The sequence below is a fragment of the Mustela erminea genome, chromosome 14, assembly GCF_009829155.1.
Source record: "Mustela erminea isolate mMusErm1 chromosome 14, mMusErm1.Pri, whole genome shotgun sequence".
NCBI lineage: Eukaryota > Metazoa > Chordata > Mammalia > Carnivora > Mustelidae > Mustela > Mustela erminea.
Genome location: NC_045627.1, coordinates 40,199,190 through 40,220,798, shown reverse-complemented (window position 1 = coordinate 40,220,798; position 21,609 = coordinate 40,199,190). Strand labels below are relative to the sequence as shown.

At 35.7% G+C, this 21,609-nt stretch overlaps 2 protein-coding genes across 3 annotated transcripts in view; both read right to left on the bottom strand.

Moving 5' to 3' along the window:
* Window positions 1-21,609, bottom strand: part of ADK (adenosine kinase) — a 538,857-nt gene that overhangs the window by 291,306 nt on the left and 225,942 nt on the right. The window lies entirely within an intron of this gene.
* On the bottom strand, window positions 15,913-17,870 carry LOC116572614 (importin subunit alpha-1). The gene has a single exon (XM_032311695.1). The coding sequence runs from the start codon at window positions 17,749-17,751 to the stop codon at window positions 16,162-16,164; it is 1,590 nt and encodes a 529-aa protein (XP_032167586.1). The 5' UTR covers window positions 17,752-17,870; the 3' UTR covers window positions 15,913-16,161.

Here is a 21,609-nt window from a genome sequence, read left to right as displayed (position 1 = left end):
TCTTATTATGCTGCTCCTTTTAGCTAAAACAAATTGCTCAGCTTGTCTGTTTATACATGTATAGCACATCCTTAAACACCTATCTTTAACTCTCCTAAAGAGTCCAGAATTACATCTATGTTATGAATAACTAGAAAACAAAATCAGAATGAAATAAGCACAGAATTTTCAGAAACCGGAAAAAGGCAGGGCAGACTGTGATCTCTGGTAGAAAAGAAACAAGGTAGGTCCTTACGTCATGTAGGCTCCCTGCCAGTAGGCAATTTCCAGATTGTGGTGTGGGGAGAAAGAAGGCAAACAGAGCCAGGCATTCTAGTGAAATGAGGAGACAGAGATAAGTGTATAAGGAGAGTCAAGAGACTAGAAATTGAAGAAAAAGAAAAAAAAAGTTTTCAGAGAGTAGTGTACTAAAATCATAACTCTTAAGGTTCTGACTGAATTCCATCCATTCCATTTAAGGAATGTTATCAGATCACAAGGAAGCTACATAAATGCTTCAGGATTAAAAACTGAGTTTATCAAGGTCTCAGGATTCAGTAGCAGCATACAAAAATCAAATATAATTCACATACTATCAAGGAACAGTTGAAAATTAAAATTAAGAAAATACCATCATTTATAATCACATTAAAAATGAAACATATTGGGACAAAATCTGAGAAAATGAGTGCAAGACCTAAACATAAAACACTACAAAGTTTGCTGAAGGGGAAAAAAATCTAAATAAATGGAGAGCTATACTAAACGTATAGATTAGAAAACTCAATATTCTTAAGATAGCAATTCTCCCCAAACTGATTCACAGATTTGTTGCAAACCCATTCAGTACCTCAGTAGGATTTCTGAAGATACCAAAAAGTTGATTCTATAAATTAAAAGTAAAGGAAGGGGAGCTAGAAGAGTCAAAGGTTGGGAAGTATGTCTGTGTGAAGTAAGCCAAAATTACTAAACCCCAATTTCTTGAAATATAAAATGTAGATAATATAATCTATGATCTTGTAAGGATGTTTCAAGAATTAGAAACAGACTAACAAGCCATGCAATTTAGTTCAGTAAATGATACTTACTATAGTTGGATCTCTTTTATACAGAATGAAAGGGCTCACACTATGCTCTAAGTACACTTAAATGGAGATCAAGAAAGCCACAGCCATAATTGGTAACTTTAAATAAATAAGTGAATTAGTTTATTTCAATTTTAAAAGCAATAGTAAAGGCAGAATGTCAACTGAAAAGACCAGGAGGGAGATTAATTGCAGCTGAGGGGATCAGAAAAGGCTTCCAGAGACAAGTGACATGATCAATTTGTCTATGAACAATGGGTATAATATTCAAAAATGGCTATAAACTGGAAAAAAACTAGAGACACTGAGTATATGCCTCCTTTCCTATCTTAGGAATTTTATCGTAGTATCTGTAAGGCAAAAGAAATTCTAAGTATTAAGTAGTTAGTTCAAAACAACTTAGTAAGTTACTTACTTCCTAACAATTTAGCACATGTCACGCACCATAAAATTCTCAAACCTTGGAATCAGATTGAGTGCCACCAATACCATTTCTTGTTTCACATTGATTCTTGTGCAGTACTTAAGGTTTTTTTCCTTTTTTACCACTCAAAACCCAGCTTTGTAGAGTATCCGATACTACCAAAGGAATGTAGCAATCTAATATTAAAACAGAAATATCTGGAGCTAGCAGTTCATGCTGTTTCTGATAGGTATCACTGTTTTGCTAGAAAATTTAAAATATCCTGTTGACCCAATGTGGGTTTGTTATAGAACCCAAGGCACGTTAGCACAGAGATGGGAAAACAAGAGTATAGTCTTAACAAAAACAATGAAAAAGGCAAATGAAGTACTATTAGGCATATAATGACAGAGCACTATGTGGGAGGGAAGACTATGAGAAAAGATGATCCAGGTCAGATCATTAAATGCCACTTTAAGAAGGTTAGGCAGCAGGGGCACCTTTTGGCTCAGTTAGTAGAACATGTGACTCTTGATCTAGACGTTGTGAATTCGAGCCCCATGCTGGGTGTAGAGATTATTTTAAAAATAAATTTTAAGGGGGCACCTGGGTGGCTCAGCTGAAGTCTCTGCCTTCAGCTCAGGTCATGATCCCAGGGTCCTGGGATCGAGTCCTACATGGGGCTCCTTGCTCAGCAGGGAGCCTGTTTCTCTCTCCATCTCTGCTTGCCACTCTGCCTGCTTGTGCTCTCTCTCTCTGACAAATAAATAAATAAATAAATAAATAGATAGATAGATAGATAAATAAAATCTTAATAAAAATAAATTTTAAAACCCTTAAAAAAAGAAGTTGAGGCAGTATTTTGTAGATAGAAGGATGTACATGAGGGTCTTTGAACAAAGGATTGAGATAAGAGATGATGCCTCATTAAGGTAAGGAAGCAGAAAACCCAACTGAATTTAAATAGGTGCTGAATAAATGACACATTAAGGTTCATTTTAAGAGTCTTTAACAACATAGAGAAAGACTTCTTGGGGCACCTGGGTGGCTCAGTCAGGCATCTAACTCCTGATTTTGCCTTAGGTCATGATCTCAGGGTCCTGGATCGACCCCTATGTCAGTCTCTGTGCTCAACAAGGAGTCTGCTTGAAGATTCTCTTTTCCTTTCTCTCTGCCCCTCTCCCCACTTGCCTGTGCTCTCCCTAAAATAAACAAAAAAAGTCTTTTTAATAAAAAGGAAAAAAGAGATTTCTAATAATATTAACTGTCTTCCAGATGAATTTCCTCTTTGCCACCTAATGCAGTATTTAGGACAATATAACTGAAAATGATGCTCAAGAGCCAATCACTTCTAAGACAATGCTATATACTTTAATTCAATTCATAATAGAATAATGAAGAATGACACTGAAATAGTTACAGGATAAGCCAAAGATAAACAATTTTAAATCAGAAAACCCAATGAGGAATTTCAGGAAAACTGTAAACCACAACGAAAAGAAATTAAATGTCAACTGGGAAATGACAGTAATAAGCAGATTGGAAAGGCTTATGAGGAAATCAAAATTGAAGTAGTTAGGAAAACAGCATATATCACATGGTTTAAAGGGCTGATTGTCTCAGATGACTGGTAGGCTACCAAGTGACACAGTGAAACACAAACTTTTCATAAGTATTATTACAGAATCTATTCTCCCTCAATAACTAGTAATGTTAGACTCCCTTCCTGACAAAACTGCTGTTTCCCTTGCTGACAGATGTCCTATTAATAAAAATCATGATAGTCCTATTATCCCCAACAATCTTCAGTTATTTTTCTTGTTCAATATCTGTTAACATCTATTTCTCAGAAGAAATTTTAGGAAACTTTGGCCTAGTAAGAAAAAAGCATAAATGTTAGACTCAGATATATATAAATTCATCCAGTTCTGTGACAGTAAATTATATACTCAACTAGCGGTTTTATTTCTTTCAGATTTATTGTGAGAATTAAATAAGGTAAGCAAAGTACCTATAGTAGGGCTTATTAAACAGTATTTATAATGACAAAAAATAATAACAGGGCACTGAGATATGATTAAAAAAAAAAACTTTCAGTCCAATTTCATTCAACTCATTCCATAAGTGTTCATGATTATTTACCAGTTGGGCATTATTTTAGTAAATAATGGATAAAGCAGTATTTCTCTCTCTTCCCCTCCCCTTAGCCTGGATAGTTGGGGGCTTTCAGAAGTCAGCACCAAAACTCTCCTTCTAACTTGCTAGTACCTCATACCCTCAACCCAGTGTGTTCCTGTGGAGCTGGTCCTTCCAAAGTGGCTTCTGCCCCACTGCACCCTGCAGGCAGGTCCTGCCAGGACAGGCACCACTCCAAAGTGACTCCTGGTCTGGGGAGGGGAAAAGATAAGCCCACACACCAATGCACCCACATTTCTTGCACCTAAGCCTCTTAGCCCCTATGCAGACAGCAAGCCCTGCTCTACAGTGCAGTAATTTCTTGTACATTGGCCTTGGCAACATCTTTATGGCTATGTCTCCTCAGGCAAGAGAAACAAAAAGGAAAATAGGCTATTGGGACTACACCAAAATAAAAAAGCTTCTGCACACACAAAAAGAAACCATCCACAAAATAAGAAGACACCTACTAAATGGCAGAATATATTTGCATATGATATAACCGATAAAGGATTAATATGCAAAATATATAAAGAACTTATACAACTTGACACCAAAAAACCCAAACAATCCGATTAAAAAATGGACAGAGGACCCAAACAGACAATTTCCCAAAAAAAAGACATACAGATAGATGGCCAACAGACACATGGAAAGATGCTCAACATCACTAATCAGGAAAAGGCAAATCAAAACTACATGAGGTAACACCTCACACCAGTCAGAATGGCTAGTATTAAAAAGACAAGGAATAAGAGTTGGCAAGAATGCAGAGAAAAAGGAATCCTTAATGCATGGATGGTGGGAATGTAAGTTGGTGCAACCACTATGGAATATAGTATGACAGTGTCTCAAAAGACTAAACATAGAGGGTCACCTGGGTGGCACAGTTGGTCGGGTGTCCAACTCTTGACTTTGGGTCAGGTAGTGATCTCAGGGTATGGGGATCCAGCCCTGCATGGGGCTTGGCAGAGAGTCTTCTTGAAGATTCTCTCTCTCCCTCTCCCTCTGCTCTTTCTCTCTCAAATAAATAAATGAACCTTTTAAAAAATATATTCAAGGGCGCCTGGGTGGCTCAGTGGGTTAAGCCGCTGCCTTTGGCTCAGGTCATGATCTCAGGGTCCTGGGATCGAGGCCCGCATCAGGCTCTCTGCTCAGCAGGGAGCCTGCTTCCCTCTCTCTCTCTCTGCCTGCCTCTCCATCTACTTGTGATTTCTCTCTGTCAAATAAATAAATAAAATCTTAAAAAAAAAATTTTTTTTTTAAATATATTCAAGCTGAAGGCAGATGCTTAACCGACTGAGTCACCCAGCTGCCCCCAAAACTCTGATCTTGAAAACCAAAGTCTAGAAAATTCTTCAGAAACAGAATTCAACACAACATTTCCACAACATTAAGTGAAATTACAAAATTCCTTCATATAATGAAATGATGTTGTTGATGATGTTGTAAATATATGGCAATATCCCGATGGAGTTCAGGAAACACTACTCCAAATTATGGCAAACTGGTTGAACGAATTTGAGAAAACAGCAGAAGCAGGACAGTCACTCTGACCTTCCTCTCCTTCTTCCCTGAAACAGGTCATAAAACCTTCATGTGAGAGATGCTCTCCCTCTATCTAGAGAAAAAGAGCACCCTCATCTCCAAAGACAAAGGGACCATAAGAATCTTATAAAAAGGCCTTGCTAAATTTCCCTCAGTTTTATTACACTTGCCTCACACTCTCTGACCTATCATGTTTCTACAAAATTTCCCACTATTCCTCAGACCTAGCATAAAAATACACAGGTAAACTGTTTCTTTGAGTCTCCATTTTCTAATGAAGACTCTGTGTCACCACATCCTTATATTAAATAAGTCTGTATGCTTTATCAGTTTAATTTTCAGACCCAGCCAGGGACCTGAGAGGATTCAGGAATATTTTTTCCTCCCCAACCCCAAACAACTTTAAATTACAGGTGAATAAAGGAAGATCTGCAGTGGAGTTTAAGGACATTTTTATTCACCCCTATATTTATTATAATTTAACATTAATTTCTAAATCATATTATGATTTTTTGCATATGTTCCAAACACCTTCTCCAAGCAACTTAAGAAAAACTGCACTAAAACCAAATTAAACCAAAGGTTAGCAAAAAAAAAAAAAAAAACCCACTATAATTAGTCAAAGGTGAATTAGAAAAAAAACTGTACTTAAGAGCTTAATTAGTGAATACTTACCATGTGTTTGCTATTATGCTAGTTCTTTACCTAAGTTATCTCTCAGTTAATCTTAACCACCAGGCATAAGGTAAATACTATTCCAATTCATAGGTGAGGAAGCAAAGTCAGTAGGTCAGTGGTAGAACTTAAGTCATATGATTTCAGAAGGTATACTTTCAATCATTACTCCAGATAGGAGGAAAGAAAGGGAAGTGAAAAAAATCATGGAATGAGTGTCATCAGACCTCAGTCATAAAACTAACTGGCTTGAAAAAGAGTAACTGTGTAACCTTGTAGAAGTATTTAGTTTCTCTGGTTATCATTATCCTTCACTGTAAAAGTCAGAAAACTACGGTGATTTTCTAAAAGATCTATCACTTCAAGCTATGAAAAGAACTGAAGAATATATGGCAAATACATCAAGGAGAAAATCCAAATAGAACTTTATCATGGCCAATTAAAACTAGTACAGAAAGGTGAGGAGGGTAAGAAACCTTTAGAGAGAAAGCACCGTGGTCTTTAGAGGTAAGAATGTCACTTGCTGCATTTGCCCAGAAATTCTACAAAATCCAGAGAGAAGCATGGCAACTAACAACCAAAGAGGAAGAAAAGAATTGAGGAAAAACCTTCTTCTTTACTATTTCTAACATACATGTTGTAAAAAGCAAAATCCCTCAAGGCAGTAAACATCTGCCCATCAACACCTATCAGCAGCAACATCAAAAACATAAGGCAAAGGTCAAGTCAAAGTTTATTGACAATGATGAACTATGACAGCCTCTATTAAATTACCCCTTCCTTCAAGGTATATGTGATCAAAGCAGCAAAGATATTTTCACTCAGTCACATAACAAGCTATTTGTTGAGATTGAAACATCTGGTCAATATCTCCTAACACTGCAATTTCATGCACAGTTAGCATTAGGGCACATTTCTTCTCCTCTTCTTTCAGGGTCCATAAGGGTGGCACATATGGCTGATCATTTCATTCAAAAAGGATCCAATTCAAGGCATTACACACAATCGTCTGTGCTTTATGGTGTTTTAAGTCTACCTGCCATCGTTTTCCATCATCATTGCTCACTGCTGTTCTCTTCTACTATAAAAGCCTGCAAATATGACAGAGCACTTAAAGCTTAACAGCTTTCCTCCACTGGAGTTAGAAAGCATTTAAGGCAAAGGAATCTATAAAGTGGCAAGTCGTTTTCTATTGTCAAAACATTAAACTGTTTACCACTTTATTTACCATTTAAGCAAAGATCTAATATAGATTTTAAAATAATTTTTAATGTCAAATCAAATGCTTAATTTTCTGCATGCAGAATTATGAAAATATATTCTTTTGGTATAATTTTAAGTTACAGTAAGTGACATGAAAACAGTATCATAGAAACATTTAAAAATTAATTTTAATAGGGGTCTTCAGAATATATTTTTTAACTTGACAAAGAGGAATTCTATACTAAGAGAATAAGAATGCTATAATTTTATCAGTACCATATGCTGAAAATTTTCCTCTTGAAATTCATGCATTTGTTGTCATGGTAACAGGGCCCTTTCTTAAACACTTACAGTAGTAAACCTGAACTCACACCATAGATTTCTCTTTTTCTCTTTCTTCCTTTAGAATAAGGAAAAGACTGAGTGGAGGTAAGGGACATCTTTCAAGCTACTGTTTCAGATTTCTTTTAACCATCTCCCTGACAAGTAGCATAACTGTATGAGTAGAGTTGTCTTCTGAAATATAAGAGTTTGCATAGACAATAATTAAATGAATTTCAATAATGAAATATTCTTCTAGTGATAAAGAACCACTTATGACCATTTTACAATAAGCAATATGCAATGGCTGATTAAAGAAGGAGAATATCAAAATAACAAGATTAAACCAAAATCTGACTTAGGTGTAATCTCCAGGACTCCTACCCTAGCATATAATATAAATATATTCTTTATTCACTTGTTCATTATTTTTATTGGTCAATCAACTCTAAAGCTATTTGTTGAATGCATCTATGGGCCAGTCACCTGGCTGGCACTGGAACACAAAATTAAACAAATCAGACATGTTGCTGTCTCATACAGATTCCATGCAGAGCAAAACATAAGGCAAAACAAACAAAAACATTAAACAAAATAACTAAGAAATGCTGTGAAGGAAAAACAAATGGCTGAGAAGGACAATGGGTGAGAGACGGGCAATGAAAAGTATCTACTTTAAATAGATCTAAGGACATTTAAATTGAGACACAAAATATGCAATGAGCTAATCAGGTACAGAGTGAGCTTAGGGGTTGGGGAATTTTCCAAACAGAAATACCAACTGCAAAATCTTCTGAGGCAAGGAAGAGGTTAGCATATTCAAAAAATTGAAAAGCAGTGCGGCTAAAGTTCAGCGAGGGAGGTGGAGAGTAGTTAAGATAAATTTGGAAAAATATGTAAGTTTCAGAACATGCGCACCTCGCTGGAAATGTGAAGAAGAATAAATTTTATTCAGGGTGCAACAGAATGTCACTGAAGGGTCTTAAACAAAAAAGCAAAATTATCAAATTTAAATATGGGTCACTTCTGCTACTGTATATAAAAGGATTTTATACTGTATATAAAAGTAGAGAAAGTTAAAAAAAAAAACCAAGTAGAGAAAGTAAGATCAATTAGGTATTATTCACATCCCTATCCACTCCTTTGAAAAAGCTTCTTGGTTCTATCCTTACATTATTTCCAGATTTTAACCACTTTTTTCAACACTTTTCATTAATTCCAATGCTAGCAACCATCTAAGTTACTATAACCCCTTGCTTAGATTGTTGCAATAGTTTCCTAATATCCTTACTTCCATCCTCAACATTTTCCTTTTAAAATATTAAGTCAGTGGATGCCATTCCTTTGCTCAAATCATACAATGCTTTCTGTATCACTCATTAAGAAGCAAAAATCCCTACATTAGTCTATTAGCCCTGCAGGATCAAGTCACTCTCCTTTATCTCCTGCTGTCTCTTTAACCTCATCTCCTGCACTTGTCATATTCTGCTCCAACCAAACTCAACTCCTTATAGGATTCTGCAACATGCCAAGCAAGCTCTCCCTTAGCAACGGCTGACATCTCTACTAGACTGGATTTCCTCAGCTAGCCAGATGGCTCTTTCCTCATCTTGAAAGTCTGTATTCAAATCTCTTCTTCTCAAGGAAACTGTTCCCACACATCCCACTTAATATTGTAAAATGTCTCTTTTGTTCCAACATTCCCAACACCACATGCTTTTACTTTTTATCCCTATTCTAATTTCCTCATTCACTATGTTTCTCCATTCAATGAAAATATGAGCTTCTTGAAGGCAGGAAATTTTAATCTTTTGCTCAGCAATGCATCCCCAGCATTTGACACATAAGTAGATACTCAATAGATATTTGATGAACTGTATCTTTTTTTAATGAATTGTATGTTAATAACAAATTAAGAGATAGCAAAAGAGTGATCAAAAGATATCAAACACTTATTTATATGCTATACATCATATATTCCTAAAACAGCATATTTATTTTAAAACAAGAATAAAAAGAGAATAAAATAATTCTTCCACAAATTTACCTATTAATATTACTGAAAGGATTCATGTTACCACTGCCACTATTTAATAGTGTTATGACTAGCATAATTATATTCTGGAACTAAATAAAGCACTAAAAACACTGAAAAGATAAAAATATAATGTCACAATCTGCAAAAAAAAAAGGAAAACTTACCAACATTCTTAAGTTCTGCAATACTATGGAAAGCAACTCACCCTTACCTATAAACCATGAGATAGGTACACTTATAATATCCCTTTTACAGATGAAGAAACTGAGGCACAGGAAGTGTAAATAACCCAGGATTTGAATCTAAACATTTTACAAACAAAGTCCAAGTTTAAACTACTATTCTGTAATGATCCCTGAAAAGGATCCACTGAAAAATTATTAGAAATAGTAAAGAGAGTTTAGTAAGATATTCAGTTACTGAAACACATATTTAAAAGTTTCTCATATACTATTAATAACTTACTGGAAAAACAACAAGGAAAAATTTCTACATAGAATAGTACCAAGAAGAAATCACACTGAAGCCACTGATCAATATTAGCATCACTGAAAGTGGAATAAAAAGATATGATGCATTACAAATGAGATATAATAAAAATAACAGAGTATCAGTTTTAAGATTCTTGCCTAAGGAAAGAAAAGCTGCATCTAAACAAATCTCTAGCTCTAACTATAAGCAAAGACTAAATAGGAAGCAAATAATGAAATACAGAGTAAGATACTTTACAAATGAACCCATTTCTCTTAAAAAACAAAACAAAACAACAACAACAAAACTTTAAAAAGGGGGAAGCAAGGGCTCCTGGGTGGCTTAGTACTTAAGCATCGGCCTTCAGCTCAGGTCATGAACCCAGGGTCCTGGGATGAAGCCCTGCAATGGGCTTCCTGTTCAGTGGGAAGCCTGTTCTCCCTTTCCCACTCCCCCTGCTTGTGTTTCCTCTCTCCCTGTGTCTTTGTAAAAATAAATAAATAAATAAATAAACAGAATCTTTAAAAATAAATACATGAGAGGGGAAAGGAGGATTACTAACTAAATAATACAAAGTATAAATGCAATGTTTGATTATTATTTAGATCGTGATTCAAATAAACCTATCACAAATGTGTATTTATAAAACAATTATGAAAATCTGAATTGGAACTGGATATTAAATAGAATTAAGAAATTCATATTTTAAGGTGATTGACACTACATTCTTGGACAGGCAATCTGAGGACTAATAGGTGAAATGACCAGAGAAATGGGACTTAACCTCTTAAGAGAAGAAGAAAAAAATTGGGCCAAATGCTGATATTTATCGAAGCTAGATAATGAGTACATGAGGTTCGTTATGCTATTCTATTTTTAAAAACATTTATTTATTATTTGAGGAGGGGCAGAGGGAGAGAGAGAATCTGAAGGGGACTCTCTGCTGAGCACAGAGCCCCAATCTCTGGACCCTGAGATCACAACCTGAGCTGAAATCAAGAGTCAGACATATAACCGACTGAGTCACTCAGACTCCCCCATACTATTCTACTCCTGTGTAGGTTTGAAATTTTCTGTAGTAAAAAGTATATGCATACATACAAAGTGGAAATTAAAATGAAAATCCCGACTTAGAAAAAAAAGACAAACATTTACTCTAAAAAGTTTATTATAAAAATATTATCTCACTAGTAAAACTATAAATTCCAACGTGATATTTTGAAAACATCAGTAGGATCCTTAAATTCATCTGAGGGAATAACAGTAAAGTACATTCTGAAAAGAATGAGTAATAATGATAGCAGAAGGGCACCTGGCCGGTTCAGTCAGTAAAACACATAATACTTGTTCTCTGGGTTTTGAATTCAAGCCCCATGTTGGGTGTAGAGTTTACTTAAGAAAAAAAAAAAAAAATCATGTGGAGAGGGCCAGGAAGGATTTACTACCAGGTATTAAAAAGTATTATTTGGCAACTGCAATTAAAACAATGTAGTACTGACACAGAAAGAAATCAATGAGAAAAGACAGAATTCAAACGCAGACCCAATGGTAATTACCTATGGCAATATAGTATAGGAATCATAGAGATGGCAAAAGAGCAAATTATTCAATACACTGAGCTAGGATAAGTACATAGTCATTTGGGGGGAGGAACTCCCCTTACCCATTAACCAAAAATGTGAAAAATACAGAAATGTAGGAAATTCACCAACTTATTTCAAAACTTTAAAACACAGATGTCCTAAATGAACGCTACTAGTACAAAGGAAAATACCGATAGTTGTGACCAGATACAAACCTAAGATCACTACCCAGGAAAAAGTGTGTGTATGTGGCAGGGAGCAGAGGGTGCACAGGAGAGGTCAATATTCTTAATATATGAAGCACTCTCAAAAATCAATAAGAAAAAGATCTGAAAGTTTGTCACAAGGATGGCAGCGCTTGAGAGAGTAACGACCATAGAGATAGGAAATAATACACATACTCCTTTAATTTAGATAAAGAATATAAGCATTTAAAATACCAAGAAGGCTACACATAGAAAAACTGCAGCACTTTGCAAATACAAGAGCAATCTTCATTGGCTTTCAAATCCGTATTAACGATGTGTTGATGCTATTTCCCGTTCAGAGTGAGGATGCCATATGTCTTTCAAGAAGCTCGTTTTGCCACTCTCATCATACCATGAGGTGCTTATGCTATTCTGGCCTCTCCTGACTGAATCTAAGAGACATTAGCTTTGAGCCTCCCTATGCACCAAGTATAAATAAGTGATAATAACTATACCATAGGACCAATTATTAATTTGTGAGGCCAGGTGAATCACAGGACAATTTCCCAGGCATATTCATATCTCTGTTGGGCTCACACTATATCTATTCTTACAATAAAATAAATAGCAATGAATAATAATCATATACTTTTGCAAAGTAATACCAGATAACTACACAGTAACATCAGACAATTAAAAAATGTAAAGAGTTCTTTCATGAAAAAGATTTACATGCAAATAACTCAAGAAGAATCTTATCAGTAGCTCAATTATAACATCATCAGTATAAAAATGTTACTGGGCACACACCATGGAATTATATACTTGTTAATCCAATAAACTTCTATTATACTCTTATTATATCTAAAGTACTCTATGAGGGAATACCAGCTCAAATAAAACCTTAAGGAGTTCACAATCTACTGAAGAGGCAGCATGGAAACAATTAAAATACAATGAGCATTACATGAGGGACATGCACAAAATATTCTGAGAGCACCAAGAAGTTTAAGAGTAATGAAAATGTCAAAGAAAATGACAAGCTGGTTTTTGAAGGTTGAAGATTTGACCAGGCTGAGAACAAGTAAAAGAAAAGTACATTACACAGAGAGAAAAATATGTGTAAAAACACAGAGGAATACTATGTTCAAAGCTTACTCAGGGAATTAGTAAAGCACAGAGTCTAAAATAGCATATTTTACAATAGACTAGTCATCCATAATACTGAAAAGCAGGCTGGAATCAGAGTTACATGATAAAAATGTATTTTAGGTAGATAGTTTTGGCAACAGTGTTCAGAAAACTAACCAAAAAATGTTGGGAAACAATTCTCCATGGGTCTATCATGTCTCTATAGGTCTATCAAATTTTGTTTGTTTTTTTAAATTGCAAACAGCCTTAAAAGATAAAGATAGTGACTTTATCTCAGAGTAAAGGTTGGGCAGGTGTCCAAGAAGCCCCTTTAAAGACTGGGGTTTCTTAAGTTCAAGATTACTGAATTGTGATATAAACTGTGAACACAACTTCCACCTGGGTCAATCTCCACATTGCCCTGAGTGACTGGGGAGACAAGCAGAACCAATGGGAATATGAAACTCACGTTTCCTGCTGTGCTTTGAAAAAAATTCATTTGTCTCTGACACAGTGGGCTCTTGTCTTCTGTCAGCATCTATGAAACTGTGGAAGACTAATTTGTTAGCTCATAAGTGGGGTAAAATCCAAGACATTGCACTGTTTTTGACAAAAACAAGAAGAGACCAGAGTGGGTCACAGGAAGACCAATTACCAAACTAGGTGGTATTAAGAAAAGAAAGATCTCAACATTAAGAATTATAAAGAAAGAAGGGGACAGACATAAGAAACATTTTTTTTTTTAGGCAAAAAGAACAAGATTTGGGACTGATTAAATGTGGGATGTGTGGGAGAGGGTAGGTTGAGTATGACTATGATGTCTCTCATTGGATGACTGATGGATGGTTATGTCATTAACAGGAAAAGATAATATAACACAGGAGCCAGTACAATAAAAAACCACAGAGTCTGAATATACAGAATTAAGAAGATATTAATGTAGAGATACCTACAGGATTATTGCAAATTAGGTTTGTAGTTCCAGAAAGAGGTCAGGAATAGAGAAAAATCACTGAGAGTCAGCTACTGAAAAAGTATCAGAAGACCCCTGGAAGACCCTGAGAACTTGTCAGGGTATCCACAAAGTCAACTTTTTTAATTTTCAATTTTCACAATATTGAGATGCTATTTGCATTTTTACTATGTTGACATTTGCTTTCATACTGCAAATTTCAATATGAAACTCTTGGTACCTAGGAACAAAAAAAGGGCAGTAGAACCAAGCTGTGGTAGCAGTCACCGAATTTATCACAACCTTGTGCTAATTTTAAAAATATACCAACTAAATTTAAGAATTTTTTGAAGAAGCAGTAAAAATCATTGATTTTTATTAAACAATGACCTTACATACACATCTTTTTAATTCTCTGTGTATGAATGAAATACAATGGTTTCCTGAGGGGAAAAGAAAGCACTTGCGCAGTTGAGTTTCGACATGAACTACTCTTTTTATTAAAAAAAAAAACGAAACTTTTTATTTGAAAAAAATGATTGACAGACAAATGATAGTTATTCAGACATGGGTATTTGGCAGACACTTTTCTTGAAAATGAAAAAAAGGAAGACTGCCACTTAAAAAAATAACTGTCAGGAACATTGCTAATAATAAAATTTGAGCTCTCAACTGAAAATTATAATTGTGTAAAACTCACACACTACAGTGAGATTTCCAATACAGAAAAGACCATTTTCTTGAGATTGGTAGTGATACTGAAAAATGAGACATTTTACATTTGTAAGATCTTCATAAAAAAAAAAAAAAAAAAAACAACTTTGCAAATGACCAATGCACCACAGTAAGTCATGTATGGACAGAAGAGTTAAATAGACCAAAGGACTTTTATTGTTTTTAACATGCAGCTTTGTTGAGATATAGTCCACACACAATACAATTCATATTTAAAGAGTACAACTCGATGGCATTTAGTATATTCAGAGTTGTTCAAGCATCACTACATTAATTTTAAAATATTTTCAACACCTAACAAAGAACCCCTTAAAACTTGGTCATCACACCCAAACCCCTGTACCCAGAAGCCTTGGGCAACCACTAATGTATTTTCTGTCAGTATACATATGCATATTTAGGACATTTCAGAGACGAAATCATAAAATATATGGGCTTTTGTAAATGGCTTCTTTAATTTAACATAATGTTTTCAGCGTTCTTCCATATTGTGGCATGAACCAGTTCTTCATTTCTTTTATGGCCAATATTCTATCAGATGGATGTTCCACATTCTACTTATCCATTCATCAGTTTATGGGCATGAGTTGTTTTCACTTTCCTGCTATTATGACAAATACTGCTACGAACATTCATGTACAAGATTTTATGTACATACGTTTTTGATGTCTCTTGGGTATATTCCAGAATTTCTGAGTCAAACAGTAACTGTATCTTTAGCCTTCTGAAGAAATGTCAGACTATATCCCAAAGCAGCTGCACTATTTTTTGTTTGTTTGTTTTTTAAAGATTTATTTATTTTAGAGAAACAGTGAGCATATGTGTGAGTGGGGAAAGGGACAAAGAGAGAATGTTCAAGCAGATTCCCCACCAGATGCAGAGCCCAAAATGGGGCTCAACCCATGTCCCATCATAAGATCATGACCCAGGGCAAAACCAAGAGTGAAACACTTAATGACTGAGGCACCACGTGATCCGCAGCTGCACCATTTTAAAATCCCACCAGCACAATTTCTCAACATCCTAACCAAAATTGTGCATATGGTGTGAGATAGGGGTACAACTCAATTTTTCTGTATGTAAATACCTCATTTTCTTAGCATATGTTGAAAAGGCAATTTTTTTCTTTACTGGACTATCTTGATATCCTTGTCAAAAATTAGCTGATCATGGATGGGTAAATTGCAGGACTCTTGAATCTATGACAACTAAACCTGACAATGGTGCAAAAGTAATTCACTGGAGAAAGAACAGTTTTCTCAACAAATGATGTTAGAATTACCAGATGGTCATATAAAAAAAAATCTTCAACCCATTCTTTATAATATAAACAAAAATACTTCAAGCTGGATCAAAATCTAAATGTAAAATCTCTGTGATCTTCAATTGACTTGGATTAATACTTTTTTTTTTTTTTTTAAAGAAAAGGGTGGAATTTAATCTTTATTTACAGGACACTGCAAGAGAGGAGAGTCCACATAGAAATAAGAAACCCACTGGCAGGAGGAGCTTCATACAGTTTTTACAGTTTGGAACTGGTCAAGTAGAGTTTTGTTGTAAAAAGTGCTACAATAACAAAACACATTTAAAAAGAGTTCTTAGTAGAGAAACAATAAGACAAACTTCTACCAAACAAAGCACACCACAAACAACTTTCTGCATCGGCTGTACAAGCTAAAAGTTAAAGGTCCCAGCAGTGCCATCCTGAACCTGGAACGTATAGCCTTCAGAGGTAGTTTCTGGCACAACATTCTGATCTTCCTCTTCCTCTACAGAGAAATACTTCTCAATCAAGTTTAATGAAGCTTTGTACACAGACTCATTTTCATGGTTTTGTAGAGCCTCGATTTTGTCCAAACCTCCACATTCTTCAATCATTATACTAAGTTTCTCGGTTTCACCTAGTTTCTCAGCAGCCTGAAAGATGTTGGAAATGGCATCCAGAATGACCAGAATAATTTTGGTATCCTTCGCAGTTAAGAGGTTCATCAATGGTTCTATTATGCCACAATGGACGAGGTATACAATCTGTTCAACTGTCCCACCACTTGTATAGTTGGTCACAGCCCAGACAGCTTCCTTTTGTGTCTTAAAGTCTGCCTTAGAGAGAACACCAACGAGGAACGGGACTAATCCATGATTCACAACTTGCTGTATCTGGTCCTGGCGGCCAGCTGTGATGTTTGACATTGTCCACGTGGCTTCCTTCTGAATATTAGTTTTGGGGTTTGTTAGCAGGCTGGGAAAGATAGCAAGCGCTCCTGCGTCTATTACAACCTGAGTCTGTTCATCTGTCCCAGTGACAATATTTCCTATGGCTCTTAGCGCAGGAGTCACAATGGGCAATTCAGTAGCTCCTAGAAGCTTCACAAGCTGCGGCACAACTCCTGTTTTCACGACCATTTCAATCCGTTCGTTTGGACCATCCGTCAGGTAGGAGATGGCCCAGCAGGTATCTGCCAAGACCTCTGGATCATCGTGATGCAGGAGACGAACTAAGGTAGGAAGAATCTGCTCAACGGCATCTAGCGGGGGTGCAGGGTTCTTGTTGCGACAAAGGTTTGAAAGTGTCCAAGTAAGGTTACGCAAGTAGCCACATGCTAATGATGACATATCAGGAACCGCGAGGAGAGCCAGAAGCGGATCAACCGCACCGTACTTGATAACCAAGTCTCGAAAAACAGAACCATCCCCTGCAATGTTTCCTAGAGCCCACACAGCCTGTTCGCTGATGTGGGCGTGGGAAGATGCCAACAGGGAAATGAACGCTGGGATCGCGCCTCCATCGACCACAGCCTTGGTCTGTTCTGAGGTCCCGGAAGCAATGTTGGTGAGAGCCCAAGCGGATTCAAACTGAATGGGACTACAATCAGTTCTGCCCAAGAAGGACACAAATTTTGGAATCAAACCAGCCCGGATTATGTTGTCTATGGGGGGCTGCTTTTCCCGAGAAAGCAGTTTCCTAGCAGCTTGAGTAGCCTGGAGCTGGCTTTCCAAATTGTTGCTATTTATGCCCTTGACAATGTCATCAACTGACCAATTTACAGTGCCCTGGTTGTTGCGGTTTTCCTGCAGTGGAGAGGTAGCATCATCGGGAAACGAGCTTACGTTTCTCCTTTTCAGCATCTGGTCATCCTTCTTTGCTTTCCTCAGCTCCACATTAACTTCTATTCGACGCCGCCTCATTTCTGTACTGTCTTTCCCCTTGTTCTTGAATCTGTTAAGGCGGGCAGCTGGTGAATTAGCATTCTCGTTGGTGGACATGGTTATGAGACAAAGGGAGAAAGCTACACGGCCGGCTCAGGCTTCCACGGGAGGCGGTCCGGGACGCGCAGGCTGCAGGTCAGCTGCCCTCAAAACGTCCACCACGAATCACTCCAAAGACGGTGTTGGATTAATACATTTTAAAACACAGATTTAAAATATATAACAGACATTCACTAAATGAGGTATTTTAACTTTTTATTTTGGTGACTTAGTATTTCATATATAGATATATCATATTGACTATAATTTCCTTCCCTGCTATTGAACATTTAGATTATCTTCAGTTTTCTAAATTATAAATACTGGCTTCATATTTTCACTAATACTTATGCACATAACTATTTTTATTAGATACTTTAACTAGAAATTACTGGGTCAAAGATTATGTGCACATTAAATTTGTCAAGAAACTGCCAAATTGCTCTATCGTACCTTATGATAGGTGTACCTTACAAAAGAGTATAAAAGGGAATACAAGAATTCTTTTCATCTTCTCTAACACTGAATTCTAATCAGTTTATTTTTAACAATGTGACAACAAATATGGTAAACTTTTATTTTAACTTGTATTTTTTATTATTAATTAAAGGAGCTTTTCATTTACTTATAAACAATTCATATTTCTCATATAAACTGAATTACCCATCATATCTCTGTTTACTTTTCAGTTGGGTTTTTCTTTTCATCTTAATGATCCCAAGAATCCAAGAATCTGTTTTCATATTAGGGACATGCTCTTTGATATATCTTGCAAATATTTTCCTTGTTTCCTTTCATCTTTGTTTCTTTTCCTTCACCTAAAATCTTTTTGGCTTTTTAATGTATTTTATACCTTTATAATTTATGAGATTATAAATACTGAAAATTGACAGAGAAAGGTAATCAGTAAAGGGTAGAGAGAAAGGACCATCAAAGAGTTAATAAGCAAAGAATGAAGAGTGTCACTTTTTCATGAAAGATAATGAAAGAAAGTTAAGTTTCAAAATTGAGGGACTAATCAACAAATTAAATAACCTCAAGTGGGTCAATTAGGATCTGGATTTTTAAACATTTGATTTGACAATTATATTATTATGACCTTTGTAAAAAATACACGTTTCCAAAGAAAGATAAGACTAGGTGTTATGTGCAAACCTGGCGATTCACAGACCTGTACCCCTGGGGATAAAAATACATAATATGTTTATAAAAAAATTTAAAAATTAATTAAAAAAAAGACTAGGTGTTATATGCAGCTAATGGATCGTTGAACACCACATCAAAAACTAATGATATGTTGGCTAATTGAACCTAATAATTTAAAAAAATTGAGATCCCAGACCACAGTTATTGAATAAACAATGAGTGGGAGGTTGAGTGGTGGTGATAATAAATGTATACTACTGGGATGCCCGGGTGGCTCTGTCGATTATGGGTCAGAATTTTGATTTCCACTCGGGTCATGATCTCAGGGTTCTCAGATAGAGTCTAGCATTGGGCTCTGCACTCAGCAGGGAGTCTGTTTAGGATTCTTTCTCTCTCTCCTTTTGCCCCCTAACTTTAAATATTTTATTTTTTAAATTTTTTTTAATTTTTAAAAGATTTTATTTATTTATTTGACAGACAAAGATCACAAGTAGGCAGGCAGGCAGAGGGAGAGGAGAAAGCAGGCTCCCCACTGAGCAGAGAGCTCAATGCGGGGCTTGATCCCAGGACCCCAGGATCATGACCTGGGCCGAAGGCAGAGGCTTTAACCCACTGAGCCATCCAGGCACCCCTGCTCCCTGTCTTTAAAGTAAATAAATAAATCTTAAAAAAAAATTGATAATATGCTCTCTATGCATCTGGCAGTGAAGGGAGAGGGGGATAACAGTTTGAGGTTCTAGAGAATGAAAAAGAAAATGGAATAAAGCTCAAAAGACAATTATACAAACACGTTTGAAGACAACAGGGAGAAAAGGTTAAGAAGTTGAAATCCGATGATTTCTATTATATCTAGAGAGCTGGATATGAAGTTGCTTGCTGAGAACAGGGTAAGATGATACAGGAAATAAAGCTTTGAACAAATACATAGAAAAATTACAATTAGAGAATAAACAGAAAGTACCATAGATGCAGACATGTGTCACTCCTTATAATGCCTAGAAAAATGTCTTACACATAAATGGACTCATTGAATGGGTTTAAAATTCAATTTTAGATAATTAAAAAATACACATTCTTTAGGAAATTTAGTTTTCATATCAGTTTTTATATATAAATTTTATATAACTGGTAAGCTAATATGATTACACTGTGATATGATTTCCCGAGGGGAATAAATAATTCTATTTATTTAATTTCTATAGAATTACATTAAAAAATTCAGAGTAAGGGGTTGGCAATTTGATGAAGTGACAGCAATTGAATTTTATATTTGAAGTACAGCATGAAAGATTTGCAAATGTCACAAAAATGGAATGTTTAAAATTTCTCTAGGCATTTAGTAAGTAATAATATTTATATAAATATATAAGAAATAAGAAAAAATTTTAATATTATAATATAAAATATAAGAATAATCAGGAATTAGTCAAGTTTCTATCTAAATTATATTAACAGGAGTAATTGTCAAATCACTTCCAAAATAAAAGGAAAAGTAAAAAGTACTAAAATTGTTAATCAGTGGGAAAGCTTGTATCTAAAGAGTTAGAATGAACAATTTAGGGTGCCTGGGTGGCTCAGTGGGTCAAGCCGCTGCCTTCGGCTCAGGTCATGATCTCAGGGTCCTGGGATCGAGTCCCGCATCGGGTTCTCTGTTCCGCGGGGAGCCTGCTTCCTCCTCTCTCTCTCTCTGCCTGCCTCTCTGCCTACTTGTGATCTCTCTGTCAAATGAATAAATAAAATCTTAAAAAAAAAAAAAGAATGAATAATTTACTAAATGTATTCAGCTATTATAGGTGCTCTGAAAATGATTTTTTAATTAATTAACTAACATCAAGGGGGAAATTAGGTAAGAATTACATGGGAACTCTCTTATACTACTTTTGAAATGTTTCCAAAACTATTCTAAATAACAAGTTTATTTTTAAAACAGACTTTTTTTTACGTTTTACTTATAATATTATGCCTAGAGAAAAGTTGCAGAATACAGAGAATTCCCATACACCTTTTACAAAGCTTACCCTACTATCATCATGTTACATAATGAGTATTATCAAAATCATGGACTTGCGGGGCGCCTGGGTGGCTCAGTGGGTTAAGCCGCTGCCTTCGGCTCGGGTCATGATCCCAGGGTCCTGGGATCGAGTCCCGCATGGGGCTCTCTGCTGAGCAGAGAGTCTGCTTTCCTCTCTCTCTCTCTCTCTCTCTGCCTGCCTCTCTGCCTACCTGTGATCTCTCTCTGTCAAGTAAATAAATAAAATATTAAAAAAAAAAAATCATGGACTTGCTTTCACATTTTGAAGTGCTTAACCTGCATATCATAAAACACTTCTGTGTCATAAAGTAGTATGTTTATTGCAGATTTTCTTTCACATAGTTTGTTCTACTCATCTCAGGTGATAAATAAAAGAACACATTTCTATTTGCAAGTAGTGTAAAACAAAATAGTGTTTTCACCTATCAATTACATTCCTCAACTTCCTAGAATGTATTCCTGTTTTAGAAATGAGTATCCTTCAAGTGGATGAATAATAAAGTATTTACTTAAAATTATATAAGACATACTAATTTTCAAAAGAATTTCTAGAAAGAAATCTACAATTTTCAAAAATGTTACAGGATGATCTAAGTAAGGGTTTGAAGACCAAGAATCTGTAAAAGGACCCACCAGTATAATATTATGATTTTCACCTAATAGTCTCAATATCCAAGGAGCAAGAGTGGTGGATGGTA

Excerpts from the sequence above, each read along its gene's own strand:
- LOC116572614 (XM_032311695.1), bottom strand. The coding sequence starts at position 17,751 with ATGTCCACCAACGAGAATGCTAATTCACCAGCTGCCCGCCTTAACAGA.